The sequence below is a fragment of the Globicephala melas genome, chromosome 11, assembly GCF_963455315.2.
Source record: "Globicephala melas chromosome 11, mGloMel1.2, whole genome shotgun sequence".
Lineage (NCBI taxonomy): Eukaryota > Metazoa > Chordata > Mammalia > Artiodactyla > Delphinidae > Globicephala > Globicephala melas.
Window position 1 is genome coordinate 40,048,134 of NC_083324.2, and position 26,737 is coordinate 40,074,870.

Below are 26,737 nucleotides of genomic sequence, written 5' to 3' on the forward strand. Positions count from 1 at the left end.
GGTATCGAATTTAGAGCAATACAGCTAATAAGGCCTTTTTGACAGACAGTAGGTATTGTCTTAGATTGAAGGGCTGCTGCAAGACATTGCCCAGCAGATTACCAGAGGAAAATAAAGCAAAAGACTTATTAATTAATTAATAAACCCTCAATGGAGAGCTTATATTTACAGCCTAGATGGCCCAAAGTTTTAAGTCAGAAAGAAAGAAAATGTGTTCATATGTAGTCTCTCTATATAGGTCTTAGAGTAATAATATCTCTTTCAATTTTTTTCCCCCCTTTTCTAGAGCCCTCCTATGAGGCCTGCCCAGTGCTAGCTTCACTGTGAAATTGTCAGGTGGAATCATAATTGTATTATTTCTTGTTATTTCAACTCAAGTTGAAATAACAAGAAACATAATACGATTGCCAAATCATCTTCAAACAGAATTGTACTAATTTATTGTCCTACCAAAATGTATTGAGAGTGTACTTCTTCCCTGGCCAATAGTTGTATTTATTTGTATTACCTCACCTTTTGATCTTGGCAGTCTGTGATAGAGTCAAAAAAAAGGTTTTACAGTTTTAGTTTAATTTGCATTTCCCTTTTGGGCAGGTTTGAGCATCTTTCTGTATTATAAAAAGTAAAGTTTATTTGAATACCCTTGGTAATTTCAGAATAAGTCAAATAAAATCTTTCAACTAAAGGTTATACTGTATTTACCTGATTTCTTTATTTCAAGTTTTCTTAATATTCATATATGTACTTTTGCTTACCTAGCATACTGCAGATTGAGGAAAACTTCAATGTGTCATGTTATCAAATCATTGTTTGGGAAACCATTTCAGTTTATTATTATGGAAAATATAAACTATACATAAAAGAAGAGAGAATAATATAATGAGCTGCCATGTCTAATCATGCATCTTCAGCTTTATAGAATTTCATCCTTCTCTGTGTATTTATTTCTAAAATTAGATTTTATAAAAGCATAATAACAGTACCATTATCATAACCAAGAAAATTATCAATAAGTTTTCAATGTTATTAAATATCTACTGTGTTCGTTTCCCTGATTATCTCATGAACATTTTTTATATTTTGTTTGAATCAGTATCCAAACAAGATTCATACGTTGCAGTTGGTTCATATGACTCTTAAATCTCTGTTTAAAAATTTCTGATTTTCCTTCTCACTCTTTGTTTTCCTCAAAAATAATTATTATTATTTTTTACAAAAACAGGTTGTCTTGTAGAATTGTATTATGTCCTAGATTTTGCTGATACATCCCCAAGAAGATCATTTACCATAGTCTTCTTAATTTCTAGTAAAATGATAATTAGATCTGGAGGTGTGGTCTGATTCAGTTTCATTTTTTTTTAGCAACAATACTTCATAGGCAGTGTTGTGTTTCTCCATCTGGAGGCATATAATGTCTGGTTGTTTCTCTTTTTGTAATGGACAGTTGATGTTCAATGCCTAGAGTCATCTTATCTTTAAAGTTGTAAAACTTACCAGGTGGCAGTATTCTAATTTTGAAAAAGATTAGAATGTAGATATTCTAATGTGAAGGTATAGATCCTTACTGTTATTCAGATTATTCCTTGTTAGAGACTGTTTTTCTCTCATTCCTTCTTTATTTATTAGCTGGAATACTTTTCTAAAGAGAAACTTTACTCTTCAGTAATTGGAAAGGCAGAATGAATTCTTGATTCTTTCTCTGTTAACAGATTCATTTAGTTTTTAATCTCCTTTTGCAGACAAATCCACGCAGCCCTATTTTAATTTGTTTAATGGTTGCTTTCAAACAATTTCTCAGATTTCTAATAGAGATCATTCTCTTCAGCTCCAGTATCTGAATCATTTGTTAAGGAAGCAGTTTCTCTGTGAATAATAAGTAAACTCTTTAAGTAAGCAGTTCTGTAAGTGATGCATTCTTGGATCTAGTCCTGTATTATCAGAAGCCCATGAAAGAGCGACCCCTTCTTTAGAAAGGGGAGACACTTAAATGTCTCTACTTTTATTGTGCTGAAAGAACCAATGGAAGGCTGTCAGCTGTAATAGCGTTGTCCTGGTCAGTTGATTGCTAATCTTTTGTCTTGCCAGTTAATGCAGATTGCTTGGAATTTCTGACCTACCCCTTCCTCAAAAGAGGTTAGGGAAGGAGGATACTCAAAAACATAAAAAAAAAAGGGGGGGGGGGAGGTGAGATTTAAGGAAAAGTTCTGTGTATCAAGGATAAATCAAGATACAGTTATTGGGCTTCCCTGGTGGCACAGTGGTTGAGAGTCCGCCTGCTGATGCAGGGGACACGGGTTCGTGCCCCGGTCCGGGAAGATCCCACATGCCGTGGAGCGGCTGGGCCCGTGAGCCATGGCTGCTGAGCCTGTGCATCCGGAGCCTGTGCTCCGCAACTGGAGAGGCCACAACAGTGAGAGGCCCGCGTATCACAAAAAAAAAAAAAGAAGATAGTTATCTGGGATGGAGGTCGCTCTTATCTATAAATGTTACTTTAAAATCTAACTAGTTCTATTCTGAATTACCTATATCTGTGCTTTAGTGGACACTCTGCTTAATTTCTTAATTGGCATTGCTTTAGGAAATGTTTCAATCTTAGCACAGTAATGAAAAAGTCATAATAAATAAATATTAGACCTTGGTCAGAATAAAGCCACACATTCCATTATCCACAGGGCTGTATAGGTCAGAAAACCTGGTCCTTGTCCTCAAGGCATCTAATGCAATGTCTTACCAGCAAAATGACTGGGGCTGTAACAGCAGGCGCACATGATGTATTAGTAACATGAAGGAAGACAGCAATAGCTTCATAGAGGAAGAGACTGGAGGATTGATTCTGGAAGTGATAGTATCAAGCCCTTGAGTGGGTGGTGACATTCTAGAAAGGCTGCAGAGTTAGAAATGTTGGAGGTGTGGGGAGCATCTGCAGGATAAAACAGGATGACCTGAGGATTAAGAGCATGAGCTCTGGACTCAAACTGCTTAATCCTAGTTAGTGCATGCTAGTAATGATTTAAAAAAAAATTATAACCATGATGAACATTATTGATCACTTGCTAATAGATTAAGCATAAGCACTCTGCTAAGTTCTTAACATGTATACTTCATGTAACCTTCACAAAAACCCTTAGGGCCCATTGTATTCATGAAGAAATTGATCCTTGTATCAGTAAATCACTCAAGACTACATAAAGATGGGATCAGGATTAGAACCCATAGCAGTTTGACTTCACAGCCAACACTCATTCACTAAGCTATACTCCTCTCCCTGGAATTAAAATGGAACAAAAGCAAAGTAAATGTTGAATAAAAAATAATGAGGAAAGAAGCATTCAGATTTGTAAAGATTTAACCCTATGGAAATGACTAAGAATAGGCAAAGACAACACCCCCATGTTATGCTTGGGTACTTAGATAAAGAGACATTGGGGAAGGGTTTCAAATAAAGGTAAATAGACGAATTTTACCACATTTGGGACAATAGTAGGCTCTAAGAGAATTACAGGCATTGTTGAATTTGAACAGATGACTTTTAAGCATATGTAAAGTAGATAGACTTTCCATATACTTGAAGAGTGGTATAGTAGTTCACTGTCTTTGGATCTGTGGATTACTGTATGATGTAAAATATCTTAGGTTTAAGGAAAACAGGGGATACTTCTTGGAATTGGTAGATCATTTTGACTGGAGTAGATCTTAATGTCATAAAATTTAATGTTTTATGAAGGTGTTGACACTGTGATTTCTTATACTGCTGAGAATATCATACTTTTTTTTTTTTTTTTTTTTAACGGTATGCGGGCCTCTCACCGCTGCGGCATCTCTCACCGCTGCGGCATCTCCCGCCGCGGGGCACAGACTCCGGACGCGCAGGCTCAGTGGCCATGGCTCACGGGCCCAGCCGCTCCGCGGCACGCAGGATCCTCCCGGAACGGGGCACGAACCCGTGTCCCCTGCATTGGCAGGCGGACTCTCAACCACTGCGCCACCAGAGAATCCCTATCATACATTTTGTAGAGTGCTATTTTAATTTCCAGATCTTTCCAACTCATTTGCATTGGATACTAAAACCAAGTTTTCACTTTTGTTTAAGGTGGGAGACAAATTACCTGATGATTTTCTTCTCTTACAGGCGGAGGTTTGATCTACAGAATCCATCCCGAATGGATCGTAATGTTGAAATGTTTATGAACATTGAAAAAACATTGGTGCAGGTAACTCAAAGTTAGATTATTAAAATTTTTTTCCTTTAGTATACTTTCATTTCTAAGATTGGCTTTATTAGATTGCCAAAAGATCAAAGGAAGAAAAGTTTTCTGAAATCTATTATTTTTACGGGTTTTTGGGGATTAGAGCTACAAAGAATGACTAAAGCTTGTCATTTATAGAATATTTTTTCTTAAACTTTTGGTAAAATAATCTATGATATTTTTCTTTATTAATTTCATCTAATCCATTATTTGAATCTTTCATATTTAATATAAGTATTCTCTCATTCTACTAGTCCCTTGTGTATACAGTCATTTTCTTTGTTTTGTTTTGGATTTGTTTCATGGTTGTACCATAAATATAAATCTTATTTCCCCAACTAGATTATAACGTGGAGAAGAGAACACTTTTCTTCTTTTCTTTCTTAGTGTTTTTATTGATAGGTAATTTTTAGTGATCACTGAATAACCTTCCTGGGGAGAGGCAGCTGGCAATTCTGCTAGGTATTATCATTAACTTAATGCCTGAAACTTGTCTCACAGACTATTAACTTGGAGAAATAACTGAGTGGTTTTTGTTTTTTGGTTGATTTTTGGTGATAGTTTGGGGAGTTAATATGCATGTTTTAATCATTGCTATTTATAAGATTAGAAATGGGGGAAAAGAGCTATAATCCACAGTTTTGATATTTTAAGTAACTTAGATGATGAGCCAAAATGGGCATCCCTCCCCACGTATTCTCCCCCAACCTCCACCTCCTAGGTAGGTGAAAATGCTACATTAGACTTAGACTGTTAAGGTAAGTTCTTACTTACCTTAGACTGTTAAGGTAAGTAAGACTACGAGGATTAATTTATCAGGATGGTACCTTAATGAAAAAGATAATGAATTTCTCTAGGTCACGAGTCTCAGCAGTGTTTTGTGCACGTGTACCTAGCTGCAGAGAAGGGATCTGGGAATGGCATTAAGTGGCCTGCTGAACACCTAGGTTTTATATTGAAATAAGACTTGTACATTCTCTACCAAAGTACGTCTTCCTATTTTAAGCAGTATGGCTTTGAGTGCCAACTTTTGCCATTAGGGTAAATGCATAAATAATGTGACATTATTTCAAAACCAAAAGAATTTCAAAATCTGTTCTTTTATCCTCAGAGCAATTGTCTGACCAGACCCAACATCTACCTCATTCCAGACATTGATCTGAAGTTGGCTAATAAATTGAAAGATATAATCAAACGACATCAGGTAATATACACGATCACTTCAGAAGCATTGTGTAGTATAAAATTCTTGTGAATCTCAGCTATAATACCTTTTGATATCTGTACATATATGCATTAAGTGAAAGTTTTCTCTCTTTTGGTTCTTATAGTACCAAGTTTTCTTCTCTCTCCACTCACCTCCAGTTCTTAGCCTAGAATAGCATTTTCCCGCTACCATTATTGAGATATAATTGACATATAACACTGTGTAAATTTAAGGTGTAGAGTGTGATGATTTGATACATGTATGTATCCTAGAGTAGCATTTAATAAAGTCATTGGTATGGATTCATCATAGTCTTACTATGAAATATGTTTATGTAGAGTTAAAGAGACCAGCATACTGTGCATCACCATAAAGTCAAACAGAGTGAGAGCTGGTGACACAGTTGTTGGTAGGAGGAGATCAAATATTACCTCAAGTAAACCTGCCTCCCCCCATTATATGTATTGTATTTATATTTGTAGCTTTGAAAAACTGACTGGAAAATTCTGTTTTCCCCATAAGCTTACCTTGTCTTGGTTTACATGTACCAGTGCTATAGCCTGTCATCTTCACCTCCTTTCTCTAACTTCATTTTAGGCGAAGACCTTGCATATTTATGCATGTGTAGGTCTGTGACTACGTATGTGGTTAAACTGTAAGCAAACTTTTGTCATGGTAAAGTAGCTGAGGATACTCAGAAGATAATTCTTTGAAATATCATTTGAATGACAGTTTTACCAATTCTTAGAATTAGTTGAGAAGCCTCATGAAATATCTGTCCTTTTTCTGCTGCAAGAGAAATTGCTGGTTGAATTATGTTTTAGCATTTAGTAAAATATCTTCCAAGTTCTCAAAGCAAATATTTCTAATATTGGGTTGGCCAATAAGTTCATTCGGGTTTTTGGTAAGATGGTATGGAAAAACCCGAACGAACTTTTTGGCCAACCCAGTACTTCTTAAAATTGGAGCTTGAGTACAGTCTTTTTCCTACGTATAACATCTGTACCAAAGAGAAGGGTAATAGGATTGTGCCTTCAGTTCAAGCAGTCTGAAGTCTACTTCTTTTTTTTTTTTTTACTAGCATATGACTTTGAACAAATCACTTAACCTTTTCTCTTTTAGACTATCTCTTTATTGGAGTGACTGTCAAGTATAGCTTAATTACAGGTGGAATGTTAGAGGGCATACGTGGAACAGGTTAACCAGCTGATTGTTGATTTCAAGCTGAAATTATATACTGTTATTGCTACCAAATCATCCTGGGAAAAGTTTATGTATTTTCCTACAATTTATACTGAACATTTATTGCTGTCATATTTCTTAAGAAATCTGACTTAGTGATTACTTTCTAGGGATAACCTCCAGTGAGATATAAAGATCTTCCCAGTTTCATAGAATGTTAGGGAAGAGATCCTAAAAGCTAATAATAATACCATTATTGAATACTGATGATCAGGTGTTTGCTCAAGCATTTAAAATGCATTAATAACTCCATTGATTGAGCACTTACAGTGTGCCTGTCACTGTTGTTAGCTCATTGTGTCTATTAACTTAGTCCTAACAAAATTCTTGTGAAATAGGTTTTATTGTTACCAGTCTATTTTACAGAAGACACTGAAGCACAAAAAAACTAGATACTTGCCCATGTCATGTTAAGTAGTATATGGTGGAGCTAAGGTGCAAACCCAGGCCTCTCTGATGGACTCCAGAGGCCAAAGTCCTCAACAGTGTGCTCTTCTGACTGTTGCCTCGCACATTAGATGTTGACATTCCCTTTTCAGCCTCTCCTCTGACTGTTAAAAGTGTGCTCAAACACTTCTAGTGATTAAAAATTCCTTTCCTTATTCGGTAGCTACTTCATCTTTATTTATTTATTTATTTTCTTAATCTTTAGATAGCCCTAAATATAAGAAGCTTAGAGTTTTCCTGCAGCTGAAAATAACATTATTATGTTTTTCTAATTGTCGTATTTAGTAAATATTCATTGTCAAAAACCAAAATTAGGTAATATGTTAATGTGCTACTTACACCTGATTTTAAGACTTCTCATCATTCTTCTGGTCTCTAGAATGAGCACTTTTGTGTCTGAATGACTTCCAAGTCATGTTCTAGACTGTATGTAGTATTATAGCTGTGGCCTAGCTAGAACTTGACTTTAGCATTCTAACATTGACTTAAAACAATGGACACATACATGCTAGAGTGAAGTCAAATGTCCATCCTGTATGTATGTAGCCCTAGGTTATGTCTCATGGCTATAAACTTGCATTGATTTACTTCAAGTAATATTGATAATTTGTGATGACTTTGGAGGAACTTTCAGAATTAGTTGGAGGTATTCAAATTACTGATAAGGTTAGCCAGAGAAAGAGAGAGAGATACAAAGAGAATTAGCTGGGGACTTCCCTGGCGGTCCAGTGGTTGAGACCTTGCCTTCTGTGCAGGGGGTATGGGTTCGATGACTGGTTCCAGGAGCTAAGATCCCACATGCCTCGTGGCCAAAAAACCAAAACATAAAAAACAGAAGCAATATTGTAAAAAATTCAATAAAGATTTAAAAAAAAGGTCCACATCAAAAAAAGTCTTTAAAAAAAAAGCAACAAAGAAAATTAGCAAAGAGGTATTTATATTATTTTCCTATTCAACGATGTAAACTGTGTCTATGGATAATTTATTTTTGTTTTTTCTTGTTAATCACCATCTCTTTCCTTGACTAAAATAATGAAAATATTATAGTTTTAAAATACTGCTCTCAAAAAAATATAAAAAGTAGAATAATGCCTTTATAATTCTTAGGCAGTTTGCATCTGGCAAGACGTCTCATAGTTTGTTTGCCATATGTTTTATTTTTACATTACTTCTTCATTTGCTTTCCAGGGGACATTTACTGATGAGAAGTCAAAAGCTTCCCACCACATTTATCCATATCCTTCCTCACAAGAGGATGGTAAGTTAGTTTTTGGTTATGAACTGATAAACTGATACTTTACTAGATTTTAAATTATATTAGCAGAGGTTTAAATAATATAACCAGCTTTAAAAAAATAAGAGACTTTCAAATATTAAATAAATATCATAGATGATTTAAATTTGTAGTTTTTTTATTTTTTTGCTGAGTTAGGCTTAGCAAACTAATTCTGTGATGTCCAGTTTTCTGATCATTAGACTTATTTCTTTGTTGGTAATCATTATCTGGGTGTTAAGTCTAGGCAAGCCTTATACATTATATGTTAACTATGTTTATGTTTGCCATATCTCTTGTGTTCTGAAAATTAAGAGAAATTGCAAGACAGAAGAACATCTCTTGGGAAGATTGGCTTACTGACTGTCTAAACAGGGCCCCTCAGCAATATTTTTTTAATTAATTAATTAATTAATATTTATTTTTTATTGGTCTCAGGCAACCAGCTCTTGGTTTCATTGAATTTCTCTAATGCTTTGCTCTTTTCTATTGGATTGATTGCCACTCTGATCTTTTATTTCCTTTCTGCTGCCTACTTTGGATTGAATTGTTGTTCGTTTTTTTTTTAATTAATTTATTTTTGGCTGTGTTGGGTCTTCGTTGCTGTACGTGGGCTTTCTCTAGTTGCGGGGAGGGAGAGCTACTCTTCGTTGAGGTGTGTGGGCTTCTCATTGCGGTGGCTACTCTTGTTGCGGAGCACAGGCTCTAGATGCGTGGGCTTCAGTAGTTGTGGCTCGTGGGCTCTAGAGCACAGGCTTAGCAGTTGTGGTGCATGGGCTTAGTTGCTCCGTGGCATGTGGGATCTTCCCGGACCAGGGTTTGAGCCCATGTCCACTGCATTGGCAGGCAGATTCCTTATTTATTTATTTATTTTTTCTGTATGCGGGCCTCTCACTTTTGTGGCCTCTCCCGTTGCGGAGCACAGGCTCCGGACGCGCAGGCCTAGCGGCCATGGCTCACAGGCCCAGCTGCTCCGCGGCATGTGGGATCTTCCTGGACCAGGACACGAACCCGCGTCCCCTGCATCGGCAGGCAGACTCTCAACCACTGCGCCACCAGGGAAAGCCGGGCAGGCGGATTCTTAACCACTGCGCCACTAGGGAAGCCCTCAGCAATATTTTAGTTTGGTGAATTTATAATGGTTCAGATCAGAATCTCCAACTGTGCTATCATAAAAGTTGATTTTGTCATTGGCCAGAGTTCATTAGATCTATGGAAACTGATTTGTGCTAACGGTTCTTTCAAGGGTTTGAAAGTTGGGAAACAAACTATGAATTAACTAACAAGGTTAATTAATTTAGATGGAGAAATAGATCTCTTATAGGGATCAAGTCTTCTTGTAAACACAGCATATCCGTGTAGGACATCTATATAAGAAGCCAAATAACATCAGATTTGAATGGCTAATTACCTGATGCTGAGTGTTTTTTCCTGACCAGTGCAGTTTTGCTAGAAGTCAGTAACAAAAAGATTACGAGATAATCCCTGATGCTTGAAAATTAAGAAATATATTGCCATATAATCCTTAGGTCAAAGAAGAAATTACAATAGAAATAGAATATCTTTGGAGCTGAATAATTATGAAGTGAATAATAAAGTGCGAGAACATTAATTTTGTAGGATGCAGCTGAAGCTGTGCCCAGAGGGAAATTTATATCTTTAAATGCATATATTAGGAAAAAAGAAAGACTGAAAAATCAATGGTCCATAAGAAATTTATCTCAATAAATTAGAAAACAACAGCAAGTTAAACCTAAAGGAAGAAGGAAATAAATAGTAAAGATAAGGGCAAAAGTTTATGGAGTAGAAAATATACAATAGCAAGGTGATCAGCAATCTCAGAAATGGTTCTTAGAAAAAACTAATAAGGCTGTTAAAGTCGTGCTGCAAATAAACGAGAAAAAGAGAAAGAATAATGTCAGGAATGGAAGGGGGACATCACTACAGATCCAACAGATATTACAAACAGTTGTAAGAGGTTAGGTTGGTTGGTTGCTTGCTTGCTTGCTTGTGTGTTTGGTGTCAAACCTAAGAAACTATTGGCTAATCCAGTGTCATAAAGTTTTATAACTGTCTTTTCTTCTAAGAGTTGTATAGTTTTATCTGTGACATTTAAGTCATTTCATCATCAGTTTTGATGCTGAAAGCTTGATTTTATTTGTAACAGTCATAATTTTAGCTCTATGATTATGATGCTTTTACAAAGTGTGAAACTTCACTCTGCCTTCAGTGTTTAATTGATGGTTTCTCAGATTTTATCCTGTTAGGTAATAGCAATCGGTTTCCACTAGATGGAGATGGTGAATAGCTGTTTATGATAGCCTTCTGTTGCTGGCTGACTCTTTTTCACTAATAAGGCTGGTATAAAACATGTAGGTTGTGAACTTTTTGGAAAAAATATTGCCTTTTAACAAAAGATGTGAACTGTAATTGTTACATCTAGATACTTAATGATTCCTTATTCATGCTGGTTTTGTTTTTCTCCTTTGTTTAGTACAGCCTCGATTACTATATACTAATGCTTGCTTGGTATTGCTATCAGTAGTAGAGTTATTAGGAGATAGAATTTAAATTTTAATTTTAATACATTGGAAGTTATTTTTTAATGTAAAATGTGATTCTTCACACTATAGGATTTACCTTAGAATAACTGGCTGTCAGGTAAATGTTGACTCTCGATGAAGCTCTCTGTTGGGCTCCGTACAGGTACTGTTTTAGATAAGTGTGCAGATGATAACAATACCAGCCACAACACATTACAAACCATGTTGTAAAACGCTTGCAAATGCGGTATACCTTTTATGAAGATTAGTTAAGTTTAAAATAAAAGGTGACATTTCAAATATTAGTAATATTTTGAGTATGGCATGCTAGAAGGGGGTATAAATTAAGCAAAAGCATAGAGGCAATAAATTATGAAATTTGAGGAAAAGCAAATGGCAAAGTTTGGCTGTGTGTCTTAGATAGTGGGAAATAAGTGGGTAGGTGAGAGGACCTGTGTCTGGTTTAAAGAGGCTTGTTTTTATTTGGTGAATGAGGGAGAGGGTAGACAAATTTTGATGATTTTGGTGAAGAGAAGCTTGCAACTATGGCTGTAGTAGGAAAATTTTCCTGGGAGCTGATTTCTGGGATATCAGATACTTGGAGACTGGTTAGAGAACAGGACCCATTGGGAAGCTCTGAATTAAATTGCTGAGTGAGGGGGTACGTTAATCATTGGATGGGATAAATTCATATATCAGGAGAGTAAAGGAGATAGGTGGCAAACCAGGATGGTCCATATCTTAACAGTCAAGGGAAAATAAGGAAAGGAAAGCATTTCCGAACAAATGAGGTGGGCAGTGGAATTTTTCTACAAAGAAATCAAAGTGAAGCCTAAGACAGGGCATTTGGTCAGTCAGGAAATAATTTGGGAATGAAATTTCAGTAACTTGGAAATGAGAGCAAGTTGTAGAGTTGGTGGAATATCACTGGTTTCCCAGGATTTATGGCAGAGAAAAGAAAGTGGAGGATGGCACCCATCAGACGGTTTGGGTTTTGTCTTTCAGTGGTGGCTTTACAGTGTATTTCTGGGCAGAGCAAAAGTAAATTGAAGCACATAGTTGAGTTGAGACCTGGTAGGGATAAAGGGCTTGGTTTAAGAACATAGGTTGAATTACTGGTTTTAGCAGAAGGAATATGTAGTTCCTCAGAGAAGAAAATAAATGAAGAGAATTCTTAAAAATTGACATACTGTTTAGAAGAGGAAAACAGACTAAATTTTGTTCAAAATAAATTATTTAGATGGACAGATAAGTCCCTTCGGTTTTCTTATCTGTTTGCAATTCTTTTTTCTTGTTCATCTGACTTGATAGTTTTAAATGGCCAGGTTTTAAAAATTTTTCCTTTATATTGGAGTATAGGTGATTAGCAATGTTGTGTTAGTTTCAGGTATACAGAAAAGTGATTAAGTTATACATATACTTGTATCTTCAAATGGCCAGTGTTTGAGTTTGCTGTTTATTTCTTCTGATTGGCCAGGTCTGATGTTGAACGCCTCTAGAGAATTTTTCAGTTTTGTTATTATATTCTTCAACTCCAGAATTTCTGTTTGGTTCTTTTTTATAGTTTCAGTCTCTTTGTTGATGTTCTTAATATTGTTCATATATTGTTTTCCTAATTTTGTTTAGTTGTTTAACTGTGTTCTCTTGTAGTACCTTGAGCCTCTTTAAAACGGTTATTTTGAATTTGTCAGGTAATCCATAGATCTTTGTTTTTTTAGGGTTGGCTTTTGAGATTCATTTTATTCCTTGGATTGGGCCATTTTCCCTTTCTCTTTCTGTGTCTTGTTATTTTCTGCTGTGTTTATTTATATATTTGTTTGTTGGCTGCATTGGGTCTTCGTTGCAGTGCATGGGCTTCTCGTTGTGGTGGCTTCTCTTGTTGCGGAGCACGGCTGTAGGTGCACGAGCTTCAGTGTTTGTGGCACGCGGGCTCAGTAGTTGTGGCTCGAGGGCTCTAGAGCGCAGCCTCAATAGTTGTAGCACACGGGCTTAGCTACTCCATGGCATGTGGGATCTTCCCGGACCAGGGCTCGAACCCATGTTCCCTGCATTGGCAGGTGGATTCTTAACCACTGCACCACCATGGAAGTCCCTTCTGCTTTGTTTGTTTTGTGCGTTTGAAAAAACAGCCACATCTCCCAGTTTTTATGGTCTGGCTTTGTACAGGGGAAGACCTTCACCAGTCAGCTCAACTTGAGATCCTGGCATCCCTCAAACAGTTTCTGGGCTTGAGTATGTAATTTCTCAGTTAGAGAGGTTTGCTGGCTCCTCTTTCAGGAACTTATAATCTCTTGCTCTCTCTAGTGTCTGTCTGCTGTACCACAAGTTTGCTGTTGCTGCAGCAAGCCACTGAGTGAACCCTCTTTGATCTCTGGGGTGCCCAGGCTTCCAGAGTATGCTGGTTCCCCATCAGCACTCTGAGTTAGTTAAGACAGAAACCTGTCCCTTGGGCAGCCCACCTAAAAGCCAGAACACTGGATGTTTATTCCCTCTAATTTTTCCCTGCCAAGGAAGAAGTTGGGTTCCGTGTGCTTTCTCCTCATCACAGCAAGCTGAGCCAGCCATCTGTGGCACTGTGTTTCTCTGGTGCTACAGTAAACCTCTGAGCTCTTTTTTCTTCTCTGTGACCACCGCACATCCAAAATATGCCAATTCCATTAGTGTTCCAAGTCAGGTGAGACAAATTAGTCCCTTGGCAGCCCCCTGAAAAGTAGGAACGTTGAACACACATCCGTTCTTCTTTTCAGCCCAAGGGAGAAGCTGAGAGCTGAGCTTTTCCTCGTGATCCTGCTGAGCTCTGCTGGCTTGGGGGAATTGTAATTGTGGTTGATATGAAATGACTTTTCTTACTGTTTCAATGCAGCTGTTCTCGACTTTGAGCTTCCCTGGGGTAGTGCGACTTCTTAATTGGTTTCCGGGCTTTCTGGATAGTATATTGTTAAGTCGTCTCTGGTGGAACAAAGTCTGAGCCTTCCTGTTTGCCACTTTGGTGACATCACTTCCTGTGTGTTATTTCCTTTTATGGTCAAATAACATTCCATTGTATGAATATACTACCTTTTGTTTAGCCAATGGAAAGTTGATGGACATTTATTTATAATAATAATGACATTATGTTTATGTACAAGTTATTGTGTGGACTTATGTTTCCAATTCTCTTATGTTTATACCTAGACAATGAATTGCTGAGTCATACTGGCAACTCTTATGTTAAACATTTTGAGATACTGCCAACCTGTTTCCCAAAGTGGTTGTACCATTTTACAGTCCCATCAGCATTGTATGAAGATACCAATTTTGCTACATCCTCATCAACACTTTTTATTTCCTGGTTTTTAATATTAGCCTTTCTAGTGAGTGTCAGTATCTCTTTGTGATTTTGATTTGCGTTTCTCTAATTGTTAATGAATTCCAAGTATCTTTGCATGTGCTTTTTGGACATTTGTATATCTTCTTTGGAGAAATGTCTATTCAGGTCCTTTGCCTATTTTTTGTTGGATTATTTGTCTTTTTATTGTTAGTTGCAAGAGCTGTTTATATATTCTGAGTTTGGACTAAATTGTACTTGTAAAATTAAGTTTTTTTATACTGATTCTGTGTAACTTATTGTCATTTCCGGGAATAGTGTGAATTCACATCTCTAACTTTTAGTTATTTCTGCTACTGGGAAAATTTTCAAAGACAGTCAATGTCACAATCTTTATAAAAGTCAGCTGTAGAAAGGATAGATATTCTTTTTTCTTTACCTCCTAAAGCTGCACAACCTTTGAGATAGATTTTGTATTCTATGTAAAAGACAGCTCTTACTAGAGAGTCTCAGTATATTTTATTTATACAGAGCGAGTTCTGAAAGGCCCACTGGCCTTTTCACTTTTTCCTTGGCCATCTTGGGATATCAGGTTAAGGAACAGGGCCTGATTTCTTTCAAGATAGTAAGGTGAGCAGTTGGATACTTAAAAAAGGGCATAGGCATGTGGCCTTCATGGCTTTAGCCAGTGAAGGTGGGGCTATTTCATGTTGAAATTGGCAATGAGAAGCCAATTTTACTTGGTTGATTTCACTTAGTTTTTCTATCTTGCTATTATGTGAGGTTCAAGGGGCTTACCTCATCATTTCCCTTTTAGTACTAGAAACAAGTTTTCTAAGCTAAATTTAGACTACCAAAGGAATCATCCCAAGTACTGAAATGGAGATGTGATTCAACTGTGATTAAATCAACAAGAATCATGTGATTATATAAATTTGCACCTATCTTTGGTAAGGAAACTTGAAATCAAAATATCTACATTATGTGATCATATTGTTTACACTCTTGTTGGGAGGACTATATTAACAGATAGGAAGTCATTAAAGAATAATAAAAATAGTATTACTGTTAAAACCTTTGATGTAGCACTATAAAGTGCTATAGGACACCAGAGAAAGTGGATCTGGAGGAAAAAGAATAGTTGGTAAAACTTTCATCAAGGAGATGAAGCATGACTTACACCTTGAACGATGTGTAGTAATTGCAGAGCTTCACAGAAAAAGGGAGGAGAGGTTCTGTATGGGAAATGAGGCAGTAAAGAATATAGTGATACTGATTTGGATGGATCTGGAGACAAATAGGCAGGTGGATGGGAGGGGAGAATATTTTAAATACTGAAGTAGACAGTTGGCTTTGTCAAGAGCGGTGGATAATAGGCCTAGAATCTAGTAAGTCTGAATACACAGCTGAAAAACTTCCCCTTAGTATGGCAGATAACATTCAATTAGGAGGAAGGATTTTGGGGAGGAGCTTACTAGCAAACCAAAAACTCTAGGTAAAAGTTAAGTCTAAGTAATGGTTTATGCATTTGTTTTGTCAGATTGACTAAAGTTTTTTCTTTTTCCCTTTCAGAAGAGTGGTTGAGACCTGTGATGAGAAAAGACAAGCAGGTGTTAGTGCATTGGGGGTTTTACCCAGACAGGTAATGTTGATATGTCCTTACATCTGGTATAAAGAGTTTTGTCAGTGCAAACCAGAGTTATTTATATATAGTTTCGCTTTCTGAATAGCGACAATTTTGTTGATTTGTTTCAGTCATTGAACTCACTTCTTTTGAGTATTCTCTTACTGACTTCCTTATTTATTAAGTTATGGAGTTCAGTGAAGTCACAGGCTTTATTTATCTTAAACTGATATGTTTGCTGTGTTTGCCAAAACAGTCCTTCAGTATGGTATTAGACTGCTAATTTAGATTTGTTTCCTTTAAGAAATGAATTTTTCTTCTGGGTATTTTATGACTGGTTAGTTTTATTTTATTTATTTATTTTAAAATACCTATGCCATTCTATTATGGATGAAGTTACGTTATGTCTAAAATGAAGTATATATCATAACTCATACAGTGTTTCAGTATCTAAATATGCATAAAGAATATTATAAACAAGAACAAACATCAGTGAGAATGGTGGTTATTGTTTAATGAAAATTATGCCTGCATAGGGGGCATTTAGGAATAAGGATAACCTTTCATGTACTTCATCTTCTTAAACCTATGGTAGAGCTGTTTAAGTGTTCATTTCACTATTTTCAAGTGGAGAGACTCTCCGTTGTGGGTTTTTCATGTCAGACCAGTCTTCTTTCATCTGTATCCACATCCACTTCTAGCCCTACCATATTTTTGGAAGCAAATCCCAAACATATCATTTCAATATTTCAATAATAAATATTTCAGTATGTATTTCTGAAAGATAAGGACTCATTAAAAAAAATAAGCACAATACCACTGTCAAACCTAAAAAAATTAACAGAATTCCTTAATGTCAAATATCAAGTCATTGTTGTCATATGATATATTTGATTGATTGATAAGATTGGTATTTGTTGGAATTAGAATTTAAACACATCTTGTGATTAGTTGATATGTTTCTTAAGTATTTTTCAGTTTATAGGTTCTCCCTGTGGGGAAGCCCACCCCGCCTTACAGTGTATTACTTAAGAAACCAGGTTGTTTGTCCTGCAGAGTTTACCACAGTGTGGAATTTTTTATGGCATCACTGTGGTGTATTTGAACATGTTTCTCCATTCTCTGGAGTTGATCAGAATCTATTTCAGTTTAGGGAAGGAACAAGACTTGCATAGGTGTGTGTTCTTCATCAGGAGACATATAATGTCTGGTTATGTGTTGTTTTGAAGTTAATCTATTTGAGTGACTTTATTTTACTTATAAATATATTTTTTGAGGAAGAAATATGTCTTTAGATATCTTCAAATTTTTAAGAACATATTCACAGTTTTCATACAAGTTGAGTTAATTAGAACCAAATCAAGTCAGCTTGCTTATCAACCTTTTTTGAACCATAATTGACCACTTTACATGAACTAACATTTTTTTTTAATTAGTAATATTTAAGTAAATACTTTCTAGAGAACATTTCTTATTTCGAGGCTTTAGGTATTCATGGCACTATTAAAACAAACTTTTCAGTATCATAGGAACTATTACAGGAACTCAGCTTGCCTTTGAAACACTTCGGTGGAAACTCGAATTTATGACAAACTACATAAAGTATAGGATTGAGATGAATTTTATAGTAACACGTTATAAGACATGTTAGCTTGTTTGCTAGCCTTTTGTTTATGTATCAAATAAACTATAATGGCTGGCTCATGTGCTGCCTTCTCAAGGGGCCTTGTTAGTTCACTTTCTTAACTATAGTTTGTGCCCTCACTTCTTATTGTAACATTTTCTTGTCAAGACTTAAAGAATATAAGGTTTTTAATTTTTTTTACTCACCATTGCAGTCTTTACCTGGAATAGTTAATTAATTGGCAAAGGAACTTTTTTTCTCCAACTCATGTTTAAATGTTCCTAGAAAACTTACCAGAGTGCTGTTAATAGGTCTGTTGAGCTGTACTTGTTCCAAATGCTTTTCAGCTGACTTCTGAGAAGTGGCTAAAGGAAGCCAATGCTTGTTACTATACTTATATTTCATTTAGATATCACTTAGCTTTATAATAATTTATTGGCCAGTATAGGAGCATTGATAAAATTTTAATTTGGTAGGTAATTTTATGCTTATTTCAAAATTGTGGAGTAGGGGGAGTGATTTATATCAGTGAGCTGGATTTCACTGATAAGAGAACCATTGAGCAAAGACATGTGAAGATAGGAGGGAGTGAGCTAGATGGATATCTGGGTAATGAGGAGCATATGTAAAGGGCATGATGTGGCCACCATCTGATAGTCAAAGCGTACCACTAAAGCCCAGGTGGGTCGAATAAAACATGAGTGAGGGGAGAGTACTAGGAGATGAGGTCATAGGACCAGATCATGAAGCCTTGGCAAACCACTGTACGGATTTTGACTTTTAACTCTGAGTTCGGTGGGAGCTGGAAGGTTTTGAACAGTTGGACTTAGTTTTTTAAAGGATTGCTCTGGTTGCTATGTGAAAAATGGACTCCCAGGGCCTTTGGGTCAACATGGAAGTTATATAGATCCTAAACATATTTTGAAGGTGGAAGTGGTAGAAGTTGTTGATAGTTTGATTATAGGATGTAATTCAGAGTGAAGTCAAGGATATCTTGCAAGTATTTTGGCCAGAACAACTGGAAAAGTGGAATTGGCATTTCCTGAGAGGAGGATGATTGGCTAGATCATATTGTTTGAGTTGGGATGGCATTATATGTTGAATTTTGAGTGTATCAATATTGGGTTTGAAAGCTTTATTAGACATGTAATGAGAGATGTGGAATTGGCAGTTGAATTTATGAGTGCAGAATTCAGAGAATAGGGCAGGTATGAGATTTCAAGTCATCAGTATATGTTTGAAGGCATAGAACTGCATGAGATGATGATCAAGAGGATGAATAGGTCAGAGGATTGTTCCAAAAACTGAAACTTGGGGCCTTCCAGTGTTGAAGAGGTTTGGTAGGAGAGGAGAAACTGGCAGTGGAGACTGAAGAGAGAGGCTTGTGACTAGAAGGAATGCCAGATGATAGTACTGTCTTAGAGGACAAATAAGGGAAATGCTTTGAGGAGTGATCAACATGTTGAAATTCTGTGGACTGAGGCTTTTAAACTTTGGGTTTTACGACGTGAAGGTTACTGTAGACCTCTGCAGAAGAGATTTCTTGTCAGAGTGTTAGAGACAAAAGTATGTGATAATTTGTTATTACTGGATCCTAATAGCATTTTTAAAATGTATTTTTACCTCTTGATCAAAGTCTTTTCCGTGAATGAATTTGGGTTCTAATTTGTTTTTCCTTTTTTCATTTTCTTTACAGCTATGATACTTGGGTCCATAGTAATGATGTTGATGTGGAAATTGAAGATCCACCAATTCCAGAAAAGCCATGGAAGGTGAAAGATCCTTTTTAAAACAAAATTTATTCTTACATAACTTAATAGCCCTTCTTAGCTGTTCTCAACAGCAGTGTTTTAAAGAGATACAGAACGATGATTCTTCCTTTCTTGTCATACTATTAAGAGATACCTATGGTCGAAGACCTCATTATCCAGGTCTTAGATCAGATATCTGCAGTGATGTTTGAGGAGACCCCAAAGGAAAGTTAGATTGTGGTTTGAGAAAGTTGAAAGTGTTAGGAGTGGAGTTGAACATCGTTGATGATGTCATTTAGGAAGGCTGGAAGCAGTGCCTTCGTGGCTTTTATTATGATACAGACTTCTCTTACGAATCATTTCTATTATAATGGTTTCAACTTTTAACGTGGAAATAATTTTGAAAGTGCAGGAATAATACAAAACAAAGTACTGTTTTATACTCTTATTCCAGATTCCCGTTGTTACTATCTTTAAAAAATATTTATATATTCATGTTTATTTGGTTGCACCAGGTCTTAGTTGTGGCTCGTGGGCTCCTTAGTTGCAGCACTCGGGGTCCTTAGTTGCAGCAGGTGGGCTCCTCAGTTGTGGCCTGTGGGCTCCTTAGTTGAGGCATGTGAGCTTCTTAGTTGTGGAATGCAAACTCTTAGTTAGCAGCATGCGTGTGGGATCTAGTTCCCTGACCAGGCATTGAAACTGGGCCCCCTGCATTGGGAGTGCAGAGTCTTAACCACTGTACCACCAGAGAAGTCCCCCCTGTTGTTAATTATTTAAATAATTTATTACCTGATACAGGGCCCATATTACATCTTCACCAGTTGTCCCACTGATATAATAAGCTTTATACTTAGTTTTTCCCCTGATCCAGGATCCAGTTCAGGATCACACACTGCATTTAGTTGTCACATTTCTTTAGTCTACTTTAATCTGGAACTTTCAGCCCTTCTTTTTTCTTCTATGACACTGGCATTTTAGAAGTATATAGGTCAGTTGTTGTTTTAGAATGTCCCTGAATTTTAGTTCATGTATTTCCTTATATTCAGGCTATGTATTTTTGGCTGCAGTACTCCATAACTAATATTGTGTCCTTCTCAGTGCATCATATTGGCAGCCTCATATTATCCATTTTTCCCATTATGGCTCATACTTTGATCATTTGTGAAGGTACTGTCTGCCTGGTTTTCCCACTGTAACATTACCATTTTTCTCATTGACATTTAAAATATTTTATAGGGAAATACTTTGAGACTACACAAATATACTTTTCTTCATTGAATTTGTGTCTGAAGGTTTGCTCATCCATTAATAATTTCTGTGACTGAATTAAGTTATTACTGGTGCTTTTCTAATTCTATCCATTCCATCTGTGCTTGCAGTTGGCATTTTGCAGCAGGGACAAGCTTTCCCTTCTCCCTTTATGTGTGTCTGTGGTCTATGCATTCACACAGCAGTGACATTACTACCATTCTTCATTTTGATGAATTATCTAAATTTGGCCAGTGGGAACGACTTTAAGCCGCCTCCTGTGACCTTTTGGCATTATTTGATGCATTTTTGCATATCTCCTACTTTCTGACACAAAAAGATGTTCCAAACTCCTTTTTTTTTTTTAAATTAATTTATTTAATTTTTGTTTATATTTGGCTGCGTTGGGTCTTCGTTGCTGCGCGCGGGCTTTGTCTAGTTGCGGTGAGCGGGGGCTACTTTTTGTTGCAGTGTGTGGGCTTCTCCTCGGGCTCCAGGTGCACGGGCTTCAGCAGTTGTGGCTCGCGGGCTCTAGAGCGCAGGCTCAGTAGTTGTGTTGCACAGGCTTAGTTGCTCCACGGCATGTGGGATCTTCCCAGACCACGGCTTGAACCCGTGTCCCCTGCATTAGTAGGCAGATTCTTAACCACTGCGCCACCAGGGAAGCCCCCCAAACTCCTTTGTAATTTTCCCATCCCAGTCCCGGAATCAGTATTTTTACAGGGAGCTCTGCTCCTTTCCATGGGTGATTTTACATGATCTTTGTTGACTTCTGTATCATGTAAGGAGCACTTAAATTGGATCAAAATGTTAGATTTTAGACCTGGTTCAACCTATTTCTAATTTGTGTGACTTTCAGAAAGACAGCCTTTGAGCTTTAGATTCCATATGAGGAAAATGGGATTAACCAAAATTAGTCTTTTTTTTTTAAACACTTTATTTGTAAATAACTTCAAACTTACAGAAAAGTTGCAAGAAAAAGAATAGTACATGGCATACCTATATACCCTTTATTTAGATTTGCCTGTTACCATTTCACTCCCATTTTGATTTATCATTTATAGTCTATATCTGTTTATAAATATGTTTTTTCTGAATCATTTGAGATAAAGATGCATATATAATGGGCCTTTACTCCAATAAGTGTGTGTTTACTAGGATAAGAAATTCTCATACATAAGCACAGTAATCAAGTTCATTAAATTTAACATTGACACAATATTTTAGTCTACTATCCATATTCCAGTGTTGCCACTTGACCCAGTAATTTTTAATTTTTATTGGAGTATTGTTGATTTACAATGTTGTGTTAGTTTCTGCTGTACAGCAAAGTGAATCAGTTATACATAGACATATATCTACTCTTTTTAGACTCTGTTCCCATATAGGCCATTACGGAGTATTGAGTAAAGTTCCCTGTGCTATACAGTAGGTTCTTATTAGTTTTCTGTTTTATATATAGTAGTGTGTATATGTCAATAGCAATCTCCCAATTTATCCCCCCACTTTCCCCTTGGTAACCATAAGTTTGTTTTCTGTATCTGTGACACTATTTCTGAATAGGTTCATTTGTACCATTTTTTTAGATTCCACATATAAGTGATATCATATGATATGTTTGTCTTTCTCACTGACTTACTTCACTCAGTATGAAAATCTCTAGATCCATCCATGTTGCTGCGAATGGCATTATTTCATTCTTTTTTATGGCTGAGTAGTATTCCATTGTATGTATGTACCACATCTTCTTTATCCATTTCTCCGTCAATGAACATTTCATTGCTTCCATGTCCTGGCTGTTGTGAATAGTGCTGCAATGAATATTGGGGTACATACATCTTTTCAAATTATGGTTTTCTCTGGATATATGCCCAGGAGTGGGATTGCTAGATCATATGGTAGTTCTATTTCTGGTTTTTTAAGGAACCTCCATACTGTTCTGTACTGTGGCTGTACCAATTTACATTCCTACCCACCGTGTAGGAGGGTTCCCTTTTCTCCACATCCTCTCCAGCATTTATTGTTTGTAGTTTTTTTTTTTTTTTTTTTTTTTTTTGCAGTATGTGGGCCTCCCACTGCTGTGGCCTCTCCCGTTGTGGAGCACAGGCTCCGGACGCCCAGGCCCAGCGGCCAAGGCTCACGGGCCCAGCCGCTCTGCGGCATGTGGGATCTTCCCTGACCGGGGCACAAACCTGTGTCCCCTGTATCGGCAGGCGGACTCTCAACCACTGCGCCACCAGGGAAGCCCGTGATCTTTTTTTTTTTTTTTTTTAAATATATTTATTTATTTGGCTGTGCCAGGCCTTAGTTGCAGCACGTGGGATCTTCGTTGTGTCATGTGGGACCTTTAGTTGTGGCATGTGAACTCTTAGTTGCGGCATGTGGTATTTAGTTCCCAGGCCAGGGATCGAACCCAGGCCCTGTACATTGGGAGCATGGAGTCTTAACCACTGGACCACCAGGGAAGTCCCTCCTCACTGGTGATCTTAATCACCCAGTTAAGGTGTTCTGTGATGGCTCCACTGTATGGTTACTTTTCCCCTCCATTTGCAACTTATAAACAATTTGTGAAAGATTCTTTAGACCATGGAGATATCCTCCTTCTCATCAAAATCCTCTCTCTGTCACCCAGGTTTAGCATCCACTTAGAATTCTTGCCTGAACCAGTCTTTTCTTTGATGATTACACAGCAATACTTTTCCACTCCAGCCCTTCCCTCCACATTTACCAGTTGGCTTTCAGAGTTCTGTAAGCAAGAGCCCTTCCTTTTCCCTCTTTTACTTATTTATTTGTCTGTTGTCAGTGTGAATTCATGGAATTGTAATTTTTCAGTGCTCAATAATTCATTACTTCAGTATTTTGTGCTGAAGTTGTTTCATATTTGGCCACTGGGAGCCCCTTCAGGCTGGCTTGTCATCCTTGTTGGTTTTTTTTTTTAAGATTTTTTTGATGTGGACCATTTTTAAAATCTTTATTGAATTTGTTACAGTATTGCTTCTGTTTTATGTTTTGGTTTTTTTGGCCATGAGGCATGTGGGATCTTAGCTCCCCGACCAGGGATTGAACCCGCACCCCCTGCATTGTAAGGCGAAGTTTTAACCGCTTGACCACCAGGGAAGTCCTTGGCTTGTGATCCTTGTGACAAGCACTTGTCATTTTTGAGCACCTCCTTTAGGGCGTAGTAGGATGTTCCAGGTTCATTTAGTACCTTCCATTCCTCATGCCTAGAATCAGGTGTTTCTCTGAGGCGCTCTCATTTCTTTCAGTAGGAGAAGGTATTAGAGACCAAGATCTGGGTACAGGTATGCTCAGTGCTACTGAAGTATCTTTGCTTCTAGGTCCTTTCTATTCAGAGCTATTATGTATCTGTAAATTCAAATGCAGACAGTAGTTGAGTACACATATATGTGCATATACACATAATATATATATTTTAGAAATAATGAGGCCATAATGATACCTCCAGTTCTAATCTGTCCCCACAGTGTTCCTTTTTGCCCTCCTCTACTCCATATTTATATGTCTCTTCTTCTGAGAGTAAGAATCTTGGCTCCCAGCATCAACACGTTTATGAATACGTTCAAATTAGTTTCAGAATTGCTTTGCCCCTGCCACTATCATAAACAAAAGTACTAAAAGAGTTCAAGATATGTTTGTGGTTCTCCTGCTCCCCTAGCCCTGACCAAGACTGAGGCTGTATTATATATTGGCAAATAGTGTGTTCGTGAGTTACCTGGATGAACGTTTTTTCCCCTCCCTTCAGTGTGGTTTTTACTTATTTGAAGTATTGTTAAAGGTTTATTTCTTTCAGTTTGTTTTCAGTTTTGGTGTTTCCTCTCCCTCTTCCCATCCAAGCTGATTTAATTTTATATATATTTATTTTTTAAGATTTATTTATTATTTATTTGCCTGAGTCAGGTCTTAGTTGCCACACGCAGGGTCACCATTGCGGAGCGCAGGCGCTTCGTTGTGTGCGGGCTTCTCTCTAGTGGCATGCGGGTTTTCTCTTCTCTAGTTGTGGCACACAGGCACGTGGGCCCTGTAGTTGTGGCGTGTGGGTTCCAGAGCGCATGGACTCTGTAATTTGTGGCACGCGGGCTCTAGTTGAGGTGCATGAGCTCAGTAGTTGTGGCATACGGGCTTAGTTGCCCCGCGACATGTGGGATCTTAGTTTCCTGACCAGTGATCAAACCCGCGTCACCTGCACTGTAAGTCAGATTCTTTACCACTGGACCACCAGGGATCTCCCCAGTTTTATATTTTGAATGTGTAGAATTCTAATGTGCTTTCAAAAAATGTATGCTTCCAAAAAATGTATACTTCCTCATGAGTTCATTCTATTCCCATCTCCCCATTCCTTGTAGAATAAACTTACTGTTTTCTGGCTTATCCTTCCTGTGTTTCTTTTTGCCAAAACATGTAGGTGTTTGCATATTTTTTTATTTCCCTCTTTTATACTTTGCCTTTTCTGCTTAATCTTTCCTGGAAACTCTTGGTGGTCATACCTTCACAGTGCTCCATTATACTTGGAAATGTGAATAGTTGCCATTATTTTAGAATTACAGACAAAGCTGCGATAAATAACCTTGTGCCGTATGCATTGTCTTATTTCTTTAAGGTGGATGCTCAAGGTAAATTTCTAAAATTAGAGTTGCTGTGTTGAGGAGTAAATTACAATACTTAGTTTTGTTAGATTCGTGCCTCTACCATGGGAGTCTGCACGGTTTTGAATTCTTGTAAACAGTGAAGCCAGAGTGCCTCTTCCCTCATGGCCTCACCAAGAGAGTGGCGTCAAGCGTTTGAATTTTTGCAAATCCTGATATGTGAGAAATGGTATCCATGTTAATTTTAATTTGGTATCTCTTTTTGTGAGTGAAGTGAAGTTGAACATCTTTTTATATTTTCAAGGGTCTTTTTTAATGGTTTTTTTTTTTTTTTTTTTTTTTTTTTTGCGGTACGCGGGCCTCTCACTGTTGTGGCCTCTCCCGTTGCGGAGCACAGGCTCCGGACGCGCAGGCTCAGCGGCCATGGCTCACAGGCCCAGCCGCTCTGCGGCATGTGGGATCTTCCCGGACCGGGGCACGAACCCGTGTCCCCTGCATCGGCAGGCGGACTCTCAACCACTGCGCCACCAGGGAAGCCCTTTAATGGTTTTTTTAAAAAATTTTTTTCTCATTTTTCAGTTAGTTTTTTCTGTTGTCTCCTAGAGTAATAAAAGTTATTTAAATGTTTAGAGTATATTGCAAATATTTAGTTGTATTTTTTACTTTAGTTATGGTGGGTTTTTTTTTGTAGTTTTGAATTGAAGTATAGTTGATTTACAGTGTTGTGCCAATCTCTACTGTACAGCAAAGGGACCCAGTTATACACATAGAGACATTGTTTTCTTTTTTTTTAAAATTAATTAATTTTTTTGGCTATGTTGGGTTTCCATTGCTGCATGCGGGCTTTCTCTAGTTGAAGCGAGCAGGGGCTACTCTTCGTTGCGGTGCGCGGGCTTCTTATTGAGATGGCTTCTCTTGTTGCAGAGCATGGGCTCTAGGCACACAGCCTCAGTATTTGTGGCTTGCGGGCTCAGTAGTTGTGGCACGCGGGCTCAGTAGTTGTGGCGCACGGGCTTAGTTGCTCCGCGGCATGTGGGATCTTCCCAGACCAGGCCTCGAACCCGTGTCCCCTGCATTGGCAGGTGGGTTCTTAACCGCCATGCCACCGGGGAAGTCCGGAAAATGTTAACTTCTAAAATCCGGCCTTTCTTTGTTAGAAGTAAACTTTTTACTTGACGTGTAGACTACAGAAAAATTTTTAACCATTCTTTTTGTGTCTCCATGTATGGGTTACAAATAAGTGCTGAATCCTCATTTAGAGTGCCAGTGCAACAATTGTTCCCTTGTGTGATGTTTCTGTGATTTTCACACACACTCTCCCCCTGATTCCTGGGTATAGTTTATTGGAATGACAAATTCTTATAAGGAATGAGGAAACTGGTAGCATTTCTTTGTCTTGTTTTTAGGAAAATAGAATGACTTTTTTAAAAAAATTATTTGTTTATTTATTTGGCTGCCTTGGGTCTTTGTTGCTGCGTGCGGGCTTTCTCTAGTTGAGGCAAGCGGAGGCCACTCTTCGTTGCAGGTGCATGCTTCTCATTGCAGTGGCTTCTCTTGTTGCGGAGCACGGGCTCCAGGCGAGCAGGCTTCAGTAGTTGTGGCACATGGGCTCAGTAGTTG

The 26,737-nt window shown here is 37.6% G+C and overlaps 1 protein-coding gene across 3 annotated transcripts in view; it reads left to right on the forward strand.

Annotated features, from left to right (window-relative positions):
- Positions 1-26,737, forward strand: part of SMARCC1 (SWI/SNF related BAF chromatin remodeling complex subunit C1) — a 187,673-nt gene that overhangs the window by 32,953 nt on the left and 127,983 nt on the right. For all 3 annotated transcript variants that reach the window (XM_030845340.2, XM_070046656.1, XM_030845343.2), the window contains exons 4-8: positions 4,130-4,211; positions 5,359-5,451; positions 8,332-8,401; positions 15,839-15,908; positions 19,211-19,286. In XM_030845340.2, coding sequence (XP_030701200.1) covers positions 4,130-4,211; positions 5,359-5,451; positions 8,332-8,401; positions 15,839-15,908; positions 19,211-19,286 — 391 coding nt within the window. The remainder of the gene's footprint in view (positions 1-4,129; positions 4,212-5,358; positions 5,452-8,331; positions 8,402-15,838; positions 15,909-19,210; positions 19,287-26,737) is intronic.